General features: G+C 41.4%; 1 protein-coding gene across 1 annotated transcript in view; it reads left to right on the forward strand.

Moving 5' to 3' along the window:
* Positions 1-11,141: 11,141 nt before the first annotated feature.
* LOC136874103 (toll-like receptor 13) overlaps positions 11,142-14,882 on the forward strand; it is a 79,321-nt gene continuing 75,580 nt past the window's right edge. Inside the window, exon 1 of the mRNA XM_067147655.2 lies at positions 11,142-11,850. Within this exon, the coding sequence (XP_067003756.2) occupies positions 11,435-11,850 (416 nt within the window). The 5' untranslated portion in view covers positions 11,142-11,434. The remainder of the gene's footprint in view (positions 11,851-14,882) is intronic.

The following is a 14,882-nucleotide window of genomic DNA, read 5'->3' on the forward strand; positions in this document are numbered from 1 at the left end:
GAACCTGCGTGTTATTCACCTATTATTATGCCGGACTGAGTGACTCAGACGGTTGAGGCGGCTAGCCTTCTCACCCCAACTAAGCAGGTTCGATCCTGGCTCAGTCCGGTGGTATTTGAAGGTGATTAAATAAGTGAGCTTCATGTCAGTAGATTTACTGGCACGTAAAACAACTCCTGAAGGACTAAATTCCGGCACCTTGGCGTCTCCGGAAACTGTAAAAGTAGTAAGTAGTTAGTGAGACGTAAAGTAGTAGTAGTAGTAGTAGTAATAGTAGCAGCAGCAGTATTGTCCTTTATCCGGAGGCGCCGGGTTCGATTCCCGGCCAGATCAGGGATTTTTACCTGGACCTGAGGGCTGGTTCGAGGTCCACTCAGCCTACGTGATTAGAATTGAGGAGCTATCAGACGGTGAGATAGCGGCCCCGGTGTAGAAAACCAAGAATAACGGCCAAGAGGATTCGTCATGCTGACCTCACGACATCTCGTAATCTGCAGGCCTTCGGTCTGAGCAGCGGTCGCTTGGTAGGCCAAGACCCTTCAAGGACCGTAGTGTCATGGGGTTATTATTATTATTATTGTTACCGTGTTTTGGTGGTAGTTATGCATGAAAGAAGGTGCTGGGTGGTGAAGGGGTCTCAAGCTACTAAAGTGAAATTAATTTTAAAATTTAACAAGGTTATATTTTCTTTTCAAAATTAGGTAACAACAAATAAAACAGGTACTTAGTAGCCGAAACACGATTGACAAATACATTTACATAGGTACCCCATTTGGGGCTTCAAAAAGTCAGAAACATAATTCTTGAGCCATGAGCCCAACCTTACAATGAACACCATACAACCAAGGGGCCGAAAACCCCCAAACATGCCAGAAACACCGGCTTCCAATTACATCCAAAAGCCTCCTTGAGGCAGAAACACAATTTTCAAAAAGGGCAACTTCCCCTTAAAATACAAGCCTATCATAGGCCACTCCGAACTCCACCTTTAAGCCGTCCTCAAAGGACATATACACAGGGGCAAAATACCCAATCTACTGAGGTCTGTTAAATGACAAGAAAGTTAATACATGACCTCTAAAATCACAATTTGAGAGGAGGCGAACTTGTACTCCTAATACACTTTGTCTTTAAGACCTATTTTGGCTCTAAGGCCACTGATGCAAGGGCTAATCCCATACTATAGAGGTGACTTAAGAAATTACTAACTTACATTACTGAAGAATAGGTTGCGAAAAATAAATTCACCTCAAACAATGTGAGTGGGAGCTCGAGAGGGTTAACACTCTCTATCCCAGTATGTCGCTTTACAAGAGAATAGAAGAAAAGAGAAGTTACATTTTAGGAAAAGGTTACATAGGGGAACGCTTAGAACCTGCCCCGAAAGTTAAACTGCTGAGCTGGCAAAGAAAAAAATTTATTAATCGGCCATTACCTTATTGTTGACCGCTGCCGAGGAAAGAGGCGCTTCCCGCCTCCTGCTATGTACTTAATACACTGAAAGATGGAACAGAAGTGCCCGGAGACCCTAAAATCAGCAGTTTAAATACTCTCGCAGAAAGTTCTAGGCGTTAGGGGAAAGAAAACACCCTCCCACAAAGATTTTATTGGTTAGGACCCCGCAACAGATTCAAGTTGGGGAAAGATACACCAGATTGGTCAGAAATTAATTGAAAAAAATCGTGATTGGATACATTCAAAACAAGGGGAAGAAAGGGGTAAATATTGCCAACTTAAACAATGACAGAAAGAAATTTAACAAAGAACAAACTCCTGAAATTAAATTTTCTCCAACAAAATAGTTCTTTGACTCCGCACTAGGGTGCACTATTGTTGATCTTCAGTAGTGTCCTCTAGAAGAGAAAGTTCACACTTCTTAATACAAGCAAGACAACAGTACGTCGAAAATGACACAGTTCACAAACTCAAAAATTTCCAGGTAGTGACATCTTCTGAGAAATTTGGAAATTAAGACCGTAGATAAAGTTCAGACTTCCTCCAGAAGAGGAGTTTTAACTGGCGCAACTTTTAAATAAACGGTGTGGAGGTGTACCGCTCGGTACAGACCTCCCCCCCCAAAAGTTCCTCCACGGGGTAACACAGAAGAACATAAACTTTTGTTTGAAAATAAGTTCCAAGTTTTGATGTTGATATTAAGATAACTTGCAGAAGTATTTGAGAAATTTCTTAATTCGGTTCCAAAATTTTGTTGTTGGAGGTGAAGTGAAGTCTTTAGGTTTATAGAAGTTGAATTTCTGAAGATAAGCTTTTACTACTTAAAAGTGAAGGAAAAATTTGCAATGTCCATCAGATATTGCTGTTGAATTCCCAAATGTAGTTATCTCTTATAGTAACTGTCCATGTAGTTGATGTTGATGAAGTTGGATGGCCGGACCGGCCGTTGCAGCTTGCGTCCAAAAGGAGGCCGCTCGGACCCCTTAAGTACCCTGAGATACCGCTCGCCCGCACTATGAGGGGAGCAGAGTGTTGAAACACGCCGCGCCCGCGGTGAACATATACAGGCTGCGGGCCAGTAGCAGGTCGTGCGCCGCACATCAGCCTTGGCCGGGAGGAGAGCTCCGGCTCGCCGTGCACATGTCGTCCTCGCTGGAGAGGAGGGGGCCCATCCCCCTCCCCAGTTGCTGCACGGCGCTGCGCGGCTGCGGGGGCACTGAAACATTAAGGCTAGGCGGCAGAATTGTGTTGGACCATCGTCTTTTTGAAGGCACAGGCATTATGGAGAGGTTGAGGGGCCAGCGGCGTGTAGATATCCATGGCATTTAATCTTATGAAGCCACAGTGTAAGGTGGAGCAGGAGACGGGAGCGTGGTAATGGCCGTGGCAAGAACAGGATGGCAGTTTAACGGATCGGGGCGGGTTTTACAAAAGGCTTACATCTAAAACCAAAATATTATAGAAGGGGCAGAATGCCATAAAAGTGAAACTCAAAAAAAAAAAATATAACCTTCATATCCTTTCAAAATAATATGAAGCAAGTTAACACAAAATTACACCGGTTTCACCTGGGACAGGTGAACCCTAAATATCCTCTCGGTGGCTGGATTACTTAACAATAAGGTAACCGGCGTAAGAAAATCGAGAATGATACAAGGCCCATGAAATCTGGGGGCAAGCTTGCCCGCGGGAACAAAATTTTTGACCATAACCTGGTCACCTACCTTCAAAGGGGTTGGTCTCCGTCCACGATCATACCTTTCCCTAACCTTTTCATGAGACACTTTAAGATTGGCTTTAGCCTTCTTCCAAAGATCTTTAATGTTGTCCGGATCTATTATCTCGGGTAGAATGTCATTCAGAGACCAGAGGTTAGAGAGCGGCGAGTTGGGAACAAACTTGAACATTAAAGAAGCTGGAGTGAACTTGTGAGATTCATGAACCGCCGAATTCAAAGCAAAAGCTATCCAATGCAGGGACGTGTCCCACCTGGAAGGATCTTCATGATGATAGGCAATGAGTGCGGACCTGAGATTACGGTTAACCCGTTCAGCCAGAGATGGTTGAGGGTAATAAGCAGAAGTAGTTACATGAGAGATGGATAAGTCAAAACAGAATTTACGAAATAAATTAGATGTAAAAGCCTTAGCATTATCGGAAACTATGTATTGACAAGGACCAAAAGAAGCAAAGATAGTATTAAGACAAAAAATGGTGGACTGAGCGGTAGCCAGCTTAGTCGGAAATAACCAGGAAAATCTAGTAAAAGCATCTCCACATACAAAGATGAACTTGTTGGCATTCCCCTTTGACTGGGGGAAGGGTCCCACATAATCAATATACAGGCGCTCCATGGGGCGCGACGCTTGATGAGAAGACAAAAGACCTACCTTAGTGGACATGGTCGGTTTACTAAGCAAACAGGATTTACATGCCTTTACTAATTCACGGATTTCACCGTCCATACCTTTCCAGATGAACATATCACGAATCTTTTCACGAGTTTTAAAGATACCAAGATGCCCTCCTAATGGGGTCTCATGATAATACTTGAAGATCATAGGTACAAGAACCGCTGGAACAACAACTTTCATCATCTTATCATGCCTCGAAGGGCAACATAGAACTCCATTCCTCAGAACATAAGGGACAACATGTTCCCCAGAAGAAAGAGTTTCCATTATCGGAGCCAGCGTCGGATCTTCACGTTGGTATTTCTCGATATCCCTAAACAGCATGGGAACATCTGTTAGGATGGCATTAACCTCAGATAGCATGGACTCGGGAGGTGATGGACTGTCGACCTGTTCATGCTTCTCAACGTCGTCTGAAAACATACGGCTGAGTCCATCAGCGACAACATTTTCGGTACCTCGGATATGCCTGACATTGAATTGGAAGGCAGAAATACGGATGGCCCAACGGGCCATACGACCAGTACGACGCGGCCTACCTAAGACCCAGCTTAATGCTTGATTATCTGTCTCCAGGTCGAATTTGACATGTTCCAGATAGAGACGGAACTTTTCTAAGGCAAATAAGACTGCCAACCCTTCGAGCTCATAGATGGAATACTTGGCTTCTTGAGCCGATAGAGTCCTAGATGCATAGGCGATGGGTCGCCTCCCTAGTTCAGTCTCTTGAAGAAGGACTGCCGCTACCGCCGACGACGACGCGTCCGTTTGGACGATGAATTTCTTCGAGAAATCAGGCATAGCAAGTACAGGGGCATTACAGAGAGCTAATTTAAGATCTTCGAAAGCGGCTTGTTGAGAAGGTCCCCACTCGAATTTGATGCCTTTCCTACGAAGAAGGTTTAAGGGCGCCGCTCTATTAGCAAAGTTAGGAATGAACTTTCTGAAGAAATTCACCATACCAATAAACCTGGCGATGCCTTTAATGTCCTTGGGAGGTTTAAAATCACGGATGGCCTGTGTTCTAGAATGATCGACCGCTACACCATCGGGTGACACAATATGCCCTAGGAATGACATAAAGGGCTTAGCAAAGGCAACCTTGGACAACTTAACAGTTAACCCAGCCTTACGAAGGCGATCGAGAACTTCTCGCAGATGATCTAGATGTTCTTCAAAAGTCTCTGAAAATACGACGACATCATCCAAGTAGTGATATAAGTACTCAAATTTGATGTCGGAGAAGACCCTATCTAGTAGCCTAGTGAGCACAGCTGCCCCCGTGGGGAGCACGAAAGGCACGCGGTTGTATTCGTATAAATTCCAGTCCGTGGCAAACGCTGTAAGGTGTTTAGACTCTTCGGCAAGGGGAATTTGATTATAGGCCTGATTCAAGTCCAAGATAGTGAAGAACTTGGCCTTACGAAACCATGAAAAGCAAGAATGAAGGTCGGGAAGGGGCACAGATTGCAACACCACCTTCCGATTGAGAGCCCTGTAATCAATGACAGGCCTGAAGCCTCCTTGGGGTTTCGGGACTAGAAAAATAGGCGATGAATACGCCGATTTAGAGGGCCTAATAATACCATCCTTCAACATCTGATCGATGATTTCTTTTAGAGCCTTCATTTTAGGTGGAGATAGCCTATACGGTGGAAAACGGACAGGAATCGAATCCGTGACCTCAATTTTGTATTCGATCAGGTCAGTAACGCCAAGAGTATCAGAGAATACCTCGGGAAACGACTGACACAGTTTGCGAATACTATCAGCCTGCTCCTCAGGTAGATGTCTAAGGTCTAACAACATCTCATCCTGGGTAGGCGAAATAGAAGAACATGACACAGAATTACACTTTAATAGTGGAATTTTACAACTAGAAGCAAATTTGAATGTGCACGACCTAGACTGGAGATCGAGCACAAGACCAGTGTGAGAAATAAAGTCAGCTCCCAATATAATGGGGCAAGACAATTGCTTGGCCACAAACAATTTAATTTTCCATGTAAATTTAAAAATACGAATTTTGACCAGTAAGGAACCTAGAATTTCTAATGGAGATGTATTAGCAGAAACACATTTCACAGGAGAAGAGTCATAGACAGGTAGGTTACAAACAGACTTCAATTTCGAGTACCATTCAGCCGAAATAATGGAACAAACACTGCCTGAATCTAATAGAGCTGTTATAGGTTCGTTATTTACCTCAATCTTAAGGAAAGGAACAGGTGCGGGGGTATCCGCCGCAATCTTAAGACACTCTTTGGGGCATTCAAAGGACAGATTAGCAGATTGAACGTTCCCAGAATTTTCGATTTGCTTACCAGGGGCTGAGCCTCGGGAAGATGAATTAGTTGACTCAGCCGAAGCCACTAGTCACTTTTGATTGTTGTTGGAAGTTACCCCAGAAGTTGAGCAGGAGGGGGTGCTATTCGAATTGGGACAATTCTTGGCGATATGTGAGAAAGCCCCCCATTTAAAACAGCCTTGTGATGAACCAGCTCCATTATTTGCCCTACTAGACTTGATCAGAGGACACTTATTGCGCAGATGGTCAGGCGCCCCGCAGGCATAACATTTACGGGGATTGACTGGTCGGCGAGGTGGAGGCCGAGTGTTACCAAAGGAAGGCGGGGGTTCTTTCGCGACACGCAAAGAATCGGCGTATCTAACTCCTTCCGCCGAGACGGCCAACGCTTCAAGTTCCGAGAAGGTTTGCGGGCACGCCGCGAAACACAAATATGACCTATAGGGAGGTGAAATTCCCTCTACAATAGCCTGCACAATCTGATCTTCAGGAAAATGAAGGGAAAACACCCTAGTATAAAACTTAATGTCCTGTATGAAATCAGCCAAGTTTTCATCCAAGCGCTGTACCCGATAATAGTATTTCTGAATCAGAGATGACCTCGCGCGGGCAGGAATGAAATTTGCAAGCAAGTGTGCGTGAAAATCTTCAATAGATGACTGTTCAGCAATAGCTCTTACTATTTTATCTGAGAGAACACCAATAGCATACGGATAGATAATTTGCAAAATCTGACAAGGGGAAAGAGAAAACACAAGGGCGTGATCCTGAAATTCCACTAGAAATCTTAAAAATGAAATAACTTCACTGGTGGTGTTGACAGAAAACTTAGAGATACCTCTTAGCAACATTGCCAATGGATGAGGCAAGCTGCTAAACCCGGGTGACATAGTAGGTAGAGGTTTCAGGGGCAAAGAAGTTAATTCAGAACGGATGTTACTCAACGATGCACGGCGTTCAGACTCGTTGTCCAATGGGGCAGAGATAGTTTGAGCAGTGGGGGTTTTCCTATTTACTTCTCCCTTAGGAGACTCTTCCTCGCTACCTACATTCACTATGGTGGGTTGATCAGATTTGGGAGGAATTTCCCCAGTTAACAATTGAGTGACTTTACTAGACAATTCAGAAATAGTTTCAAGGAGCGTATTAGCTTCCTTCCTCTGAACGTCATTCACCTTTAGAGACAACAGATCATTAACTCTATTTGAAAAATGATATAGCCTGCCTTGCACACGCTTAATTTGATTAGGAGACGGATCATTTTCATCAAAAAAACTAACGACCGATGCTAGCCCAGTAATGTTCTCGACGATCGTGGAAAGAGAGTCATCAATTTCTTTCTCTCCCAAATTGGGGATGGAAATGGGCAAATCAAGGGAGTCTCTAAGCTTGTTAGTGTCGATAGCAACCGTGCCTCCAGATTGCACGTTTCTAATAGTTAATTCGTAGATCAACTCCTCTTTGCGCAAGTAGTTAAGGAGGAGAACATCGCGAGGGCCGGGCATGATAACAGAAAAATTTTGAAAAACCTCAATAAAAAATTTCCAGCAACTGAGAAAATGGTTAGAGTTCGGATCAAAACAGAGTTTAGCCGTCAAAAGGGGCTAAATTGAGACCCATTCAACCACGCTCTGCTACCACTTGTTACCGTGTTTTGGTGGTAGTTATGCATGAAAGAAGGTGCTGGGTGGTGAAGGGGTCTCAAGCTACTAAAGTGAAATTAATTTTAAAATTTAACAAGGTTATATTTTCTTTTCAAAATTAGGTAACAACAAATAAAACAGGTACTTAGTAGCCGAAACACGATTGACAAATACGTTTACATAGGTACCCCATTTGGGGCTTCAAAAAGTCAGAAACATAATTCTTGAGCCATGAGCCCAACCTTACAATGAACACCATACAACCAAGGCGCCGAAAACCCCCAAACATGCCAGAAACACCGGCTTCCAATTACATCCAAAAGCCTCCTTGAGGCAGAAACACAGTTTTCAAAAAGGGCAACTTCCCCTTAAAATACAAGCCTATCATAGGCCACTCCGAACTCCACCTTTAAGCCGTCCTCAAAGGACATATACACAGGGGCAAAATACCCAATCTACTGAGGTCTGTTAAATGACAAGAAAGTTAATACATGACCTCTAAAATCACAATTTGAGAGGAGGCGAACTTGTACTCCTAATACACTTTGTCTTTAAGACCTATTTTGGCTCTAAGGCCACTGATGCAAGGGCTAATCCCATACTATAGAGATGACTTAAGAAATTACTAACTTACATTACTGAAGAATAGGTTGCGAAAAATAAGTTCACCTCAAACAATGTGAGTGGGAGCTCGAGAGGGTTAACACTCTCTATCCCAGTATGTCGCTTTACAAGAGAATAGAAGAAAAGAGAAGTTACATTTTAGGAAAAGGTTACATAGGGGAACGCTTAGAACCTGCCCCGAAAGTTAAACTGCTGAGCTGGCAAAGAAAAAAATTTATTAATCGGCCATTACCTTATTGTTGACCGCTGCCGAGGAAAGAGGCGCTTCCCGCCTCCTGCTATGTACTTAATACACTGAAAGATGGAACAGAAGTGCCCGGAGACCCTAAAATCAGCAGTTTAAATACTCTCGCAGAAAGTTCTAGGCGTTAGGGGAAAGAAAACACCCTCCCACAAAGATTTTATTGGTTAGGACCCCGCAACAGATTCAAGTTGGGGAAGGATACACCAGATTGGTCAGAAATTAATTGAAAAAATTCGTGATTGGATACATTCAAAACAAGGGGAAGAAAGGGGTAAATATTGCCAACTTAAACAATGACAGAAAGAAATTTAACAAAGAACAAACTCCTGAAATTAAATTTTCTCCAACAAAATAGTTCTTTGACTCCGCACTAGGGTGCACTATTGTTGATCTTCAGTAGTGTCCTCTAGAAGAGAAAGTTCACACTTCTTAATACAAGCAAGACAACAGTACGTCGAAAATGACACAGTTCACAAACTCAAAAATTTCCAGGTAGTGACATCTTCTGAGAAATTTGGAAATTAAGACCGTAGATAAAGTTCAGACTTCCTCCAGAAGAGGAGTTTTAACTGGCGCAACTTTTAAATAAACGGTGTGGAGGTGTACCGCCCGGTACAATTATTATTATTATTATTATTATTATTATTATTATTATTATTATTATTATTATTATTATTATTATTATTATTATTATTATTATTATTATTATTATTATTATTAGCCCCTGTGTATAAAGGAAAGTGTGACAGACATAAAGTTGAAAATTACAGGCCAGTAAGTTTGACATGCATTGTATGTAAGCTTTGGGAAGGCATTCTTTCTGATTATATCAGACATGTTTGTGAAATTAATAACTGGTTCGATAGAAGGCAGTTCCGTTTTAGAAAATGTTATTCCACTGAAGCTCAACTTGTAGGATTCCAGCAAGATATAGCAGATATCTTGGATTCTGGAGGTCAAATGGTCTGTATCGCGATTGACCTGTCTAAAGCATTTAATACGGTGGATCATGGGAGACTACTGGCAAAAATTAGTGCAATTAGACTAGACAAAAGAGTGACTGAATGGGTTGCTATATTTCTAGAAAATAGATCTCAGAGAATTAGAGTAGGTGAAGCTTTATCTGACCCTGTAATAATTAAGAGAGGAATTCCTCAACGCAGTATTATCGGACCTTTATGTGTTCTTATATATATAAATGATATGAGTAAAGAAGTGGAATCAGAGGTAAGGCTTTTTGCGGATGATGTTATTCTCTATAGAATAATAAATAAGTTACAAGATTGTGAGCAACTGCAACGTGACCTCGAAAATGTTGTGAGATGGTCAGCAAGCAATGGTATGTTGATAAACGGGGTTAAAAGTCAGGTTGTGAGTTTCACAAATAGGAAAAGTCCTCTTAGTTTTAATTACTACGTTGATGGGGTGAAAGTTCCTTTTGGGGATCATTGTAAGTATCTAGGTGTTAATATAAGGAAAGATCTTCATTGGGGTAATCGCATAAATAGGATTGTAAATAAAGGGTACCGATCTCTTCACATGGTTATGAGGGTGTTTAGGGGTTGTAGTAAGGATGTAAAGGAGAGGGCATATAAGTCTCTGGTAAGACCCCAACTAGAGTATGGTTCCAGTGTATGGGACCCTCACCAGGATTACTTGATTCAAGAACTGGAAGAAATCCAAAGAAAATCAGCTCGATTTGTTCTGGGCGATTTCCGACAAACGAGTAGCGTTACAAAAACGTTGCAAAGTTTGGACTGGGTAGAACTGAGAGAAAGAAGGAGAGCTGCTCGACTAAGTGGTATGTTCCGAGCTGTCAGCGGAGAGATGGCGTGGAATGACATTAGTAGACGAATAAGTTTGAGTGGCGTTTATAAAAGTAGGAAAGATCACAATATGAAGATAAAGTAGGAATTCAAGAGGAGAAACTGGGGCAAATATTCATTTATAGGAAGGGGAGTTAGGGATTGGAATAACTTACCAAGGGAGATGTTCAATAAATTTCCAATTTCTTTGAAATCATTTAGGAAAAGGCTAGGAAAACAACAGATAGGGAATCTGCCACCTGGGCGACTGCCCTAAATGCAGATCAGTATTGATTATTATTATTATTATTATTATTATTATTATTATTATTATTATTATTATTATCATCATTACCAGGTTACAAAAGGAATACTGAAAATGAAGTAGTGGTTGTACTCAAATCTTGTTTAAAACCACACCTTAGCTTCTGTGTTTCGACATGTGTTTAGTTACGCCAACAAGGCCTGAGCTTCCTCCAGTTATATACAAAGCCAGCGTTCACTGAGGGAGGCACCTTAATACACGCACGCCATCCTCGAAAGATGATATTACGTTATAAAATCAGGTTCAGTTACAGTACGGTAATTTATTTGTGTTTCTTTTGCAGGATTTTCCGCCAGTTCTCTCCCACCACTGAAGATCGAGCTGGAACAGTCAACCGTTCTCCTTGAGCACATCTCCAGCTAGCTGCTAGAGAGAGTGGAGGCGCGCCAGTGTTACTCCAAGACCTTCACACTTCTGCGCTTGTGTTGTATAATTCGTGTCGTGCTTGTTTATGCTGTGCATTGGCGATGATATCCTTTTAATTTTTTCCTTGCATTAGCGCTTAGCCACATACAACGATTGTTGACCTGACGAATTCATTAATCAATGGCTTTGTGTTTACGTTGTTGCTCGTAAATAATTCTCGTAATAAGTCTCTTCAAAAATACATGTGAAAATGATGAAGGCCGTGGATATTAGACAACTGGTAATGTTTATGTTTTGTATTACTGCGTGTTCGTGCGATACGTCAAATAAGGAAGAATTGCTACGAACGTGTAAAAAGTTTCTGGATACAAATCCTGAGTCTTATCCTGTGCAGATAACTTTAACAAATGATGGTGGTTATATGGGATACTTCCGCAAACCCGTTGGAAAATATTTGCTTGATAATTTCATAAAACTAAATAAAACTGAAGCTGTGATAGATGGCCCGGAAATGACCAGTGTGTGTGTCAGTGTTGTTGATACAACGTCGCATACGTACTTTCTCAATAATACAAATGAGAAAATAGGATGGGTTACATTCAATACGAAGGTGGAAGTCTTGACGGGTATCGTCAACTTTTCTACTCCATGCTGGAAGAACTCTAAGTAAGTACAGTACATTCTTTATATTCACACCAGGCAAGGCTGTACCTTATTTAAGGTAAGACCGAATGCCCTATCTCGCCAATGTTAATTTTGTATAATTTATGTTCCTTTTTCTCAGAAATTGGTAAAGATAAGTGCATGACATTTTACAGTATATTCCTCAACTCTTACAAGGTGCTGGGATCTACAATAGGAACTGTGGTTCAATAAATGTGGGAGTAATGATTTTTTGTTTGAAATTATATATTCTAATAACAAATATCATGAACAATGAGGCATAACTCTCAAGGTGTTAGTCGCAATGACCTGATTGTAGATCCCCAGTTGTATTTTATACACATTCAGTACCTGTCAAAATTTCATGGCTATACATTGTATAGTTTTGAAGAAAAAGGAACATTTATTGAGATTTTTTTAGTTTCAAGAAAATCAACTCCAAAGTTGAAGAGTGAAGAAAGTATCTTAAAAGTTACTCCATACGTTTTCCTAGACAAATTAGAAGCATCCAGCACCATAATCTGACTAGTCACTGGCTAACCCGCTCCTTTTTTCTTCTTTCTTGCTTCTTTTGTTGCCATATTTGCCGCAAATTCTGCTTCTTGCACCCTTAACCATTCAAGCACTTTCAATCCAGATGCTGTATGCTTTCCTACTCCCAGTTCTTCAAGAACCGTAAGCCTGCCTGAATTCCCATGATTTAAGGTTATTACAGCATCTGAGACCCCTAACTTTAATTTATTATATCCCACAAATCCTAATCCAGATGATATCATTAAAAAACTGAAAGAAATGTGAAACCACAACGAGGATTCAATAAACATATAATTTTATCGCCAATTATTTGTTTGTAAACAACAGTAGGCAGACATCTTAGAGCGCAACAGTATAGAAAACTTCCGGAGCTTTAAAATGAGCCAAGCCACAGCCTTCTAGGTCAACAAGTTCCTGATATATCAATGACTATATCAATCGGTGCAAGATGAAACGAAAATCCATGCAGTGTAGATGTAAACTTAAAAAATAATTTAAAATACTTCTAGGACGAATTTGCATATAAATGATACACCAAAATGTTCGTTAAATTCCAAGTTGATAAGTCAATAAACGAAAAATGTCATTTTTTTCAGATTTTGGCGTTCGGTCTTACCTTAAGGCCACAGTCACTTCCTTCCCGATCCTAGCCATTTCCTATCTCCTTGTCGCCATAAGACCCATCTGTGATACATCCGTTCACCTACATTTGACTGGATCCCATTCGCTCTAACCATAGCCTAAATAGAGTACACGAAGCCTTGTCAAAAGCCATGCTTCTACCGTAAAAAGTAACAATTAATAATCATAATAATTAATAATAATTATGACCGTCTCTGTGACGTAGTAGTTATTGTAGTTATCTGCCACCCTCGGAGGCTCGGGTTCGATTCTCGGCTCTGCCACGAAAATTTGAAAAGTGGCACGAGGGCTGGAACGGGGTCCACTCAGACTCGGGAGGTCAACTGAATAGAGAGGGGTTCGATTCCCTCCTCAGCCATCCTCGAAGTGGTTTTCCGTAGTTTTTCACTTCTCCTCCACGCAAATGTCGGCATGGTACCTAACTTAAGGCCACGGCCGCTTCCTTCCCTCTTCCTGTATATCCCTTCCGATCTTCCCCTCCTCCAACAAGGCCTCTGTTCATCACAGCAGGTGAGGCCGCCTGAGCGAGTTACTGGTCCTCCTTCCCAGTTTCATCCTCTCGACCCAAACTATCTGTGACGTACCCACTCGGCCCACAGATGTGGGACAAAATTATAACGTGGCGGGTCACTTTAATATTAATATAAATAAATGATATCTCATTGTTTCTCCATAAACAATATCCCATGGGCGCCAGCCTTCAAGCTTATGGCTTGAAAACGAAAGTTGATAATTAATAATAATAATAATAATAATAATAATAATAATAATAATAATAATACGTAATGAGACTCAAAAAACTCCCAGGGGTGAGGTGACGGAACACAAATTATTAAGTACGCTAACTTGGAATTTAAGGATCATTAATAATAATTTCAGAAAATACAAATTAAAACAGCTATTTATTAAGATGAAAAACGTGACATAGCGGCGTATTAACGAAATCTGAACTTACGGAACCAAAGGAAAATTAAATGAAATGAACTCTAAGAACATGAATTGTAACGCGTAGACTTGCAGTAATTTCAGCCATTAGCTCACCATTTGTAGACTCTGTTATCTGGAAGCTAATGATTGATGATGGATCTCTCGTACCGGCTGCGTCATCTGTTGTTGGATTCCAGTCCTACTTCTGCTTCGTGCATAATACACTAGCTGTAATATGACTTTCCTGCCTTAACACTTCCTACTGTACTCCTTACATAAAGTCATAATGAGTCATAATTTTAAATGCCAAACCACCATGGGTTATGTTCATGGAGAGAATACACTTGTATTCTTCCGTATTACGGAACAGTAGCGTAACTAAATTCATAATAAAAGCTCTCCTTCCCTGTACTAGTCAAAACCGGTCTCCCGTTGACTACCTCTCGTCATTGAGATAACAGGTCCCAATGAGAGTAACTTTCGAGTAGTATATACTCAGATGCGAAGTGAACTAAGTTAAAATCTTCTCCGATGTGCAGACGTAGAATCGTAGTAACAGTGTCTTCCAAGAGTGTCTCTGTCTCTAAGAATGTCCTCTCCAACTCTTGTCTTCGAAGTATATACCCTGTAGGTTCAAAAGTCTCCCTCCATCAGCCATATCACATGGTCCAGTAAGATTCGAGGTCTCATCCCTTCTCCTATGTATTGCTGTGAATCCATCACGTTGCTTCATTACGTCCATTCTAGGCTGATCTTTCCCGCGAAATCAAAGCGTCAGGTAGCGAACTTTGAAAAGAAGGCGTTCATAATGTTTCAACTGTCTCTTCAGAAGGTGGAGAGGGTAGGTCGCTCGTAACCTTGATGAGTACATTTCCTGGAAATGAGCTGAAATTAGCCTGTTGACCCTGGTCACCTCACAACGGCTATTGGAA

The sequence above is a fragment of the Anabrus simplex genome, chromosome 5, assembly GCF_040414725.1.
Source record: "Anabrus simplex isolate iqAnaSimp1 chromosome 5, ASM4041472v1, whole genome shotgun sequence".
NCBI classification, from domain to species: Eukaryota; Metazoa; Arthropoda; class Insecta; order Orthoptera; family Tettigoniidae; genus Anabrus; species Anabrus simplex.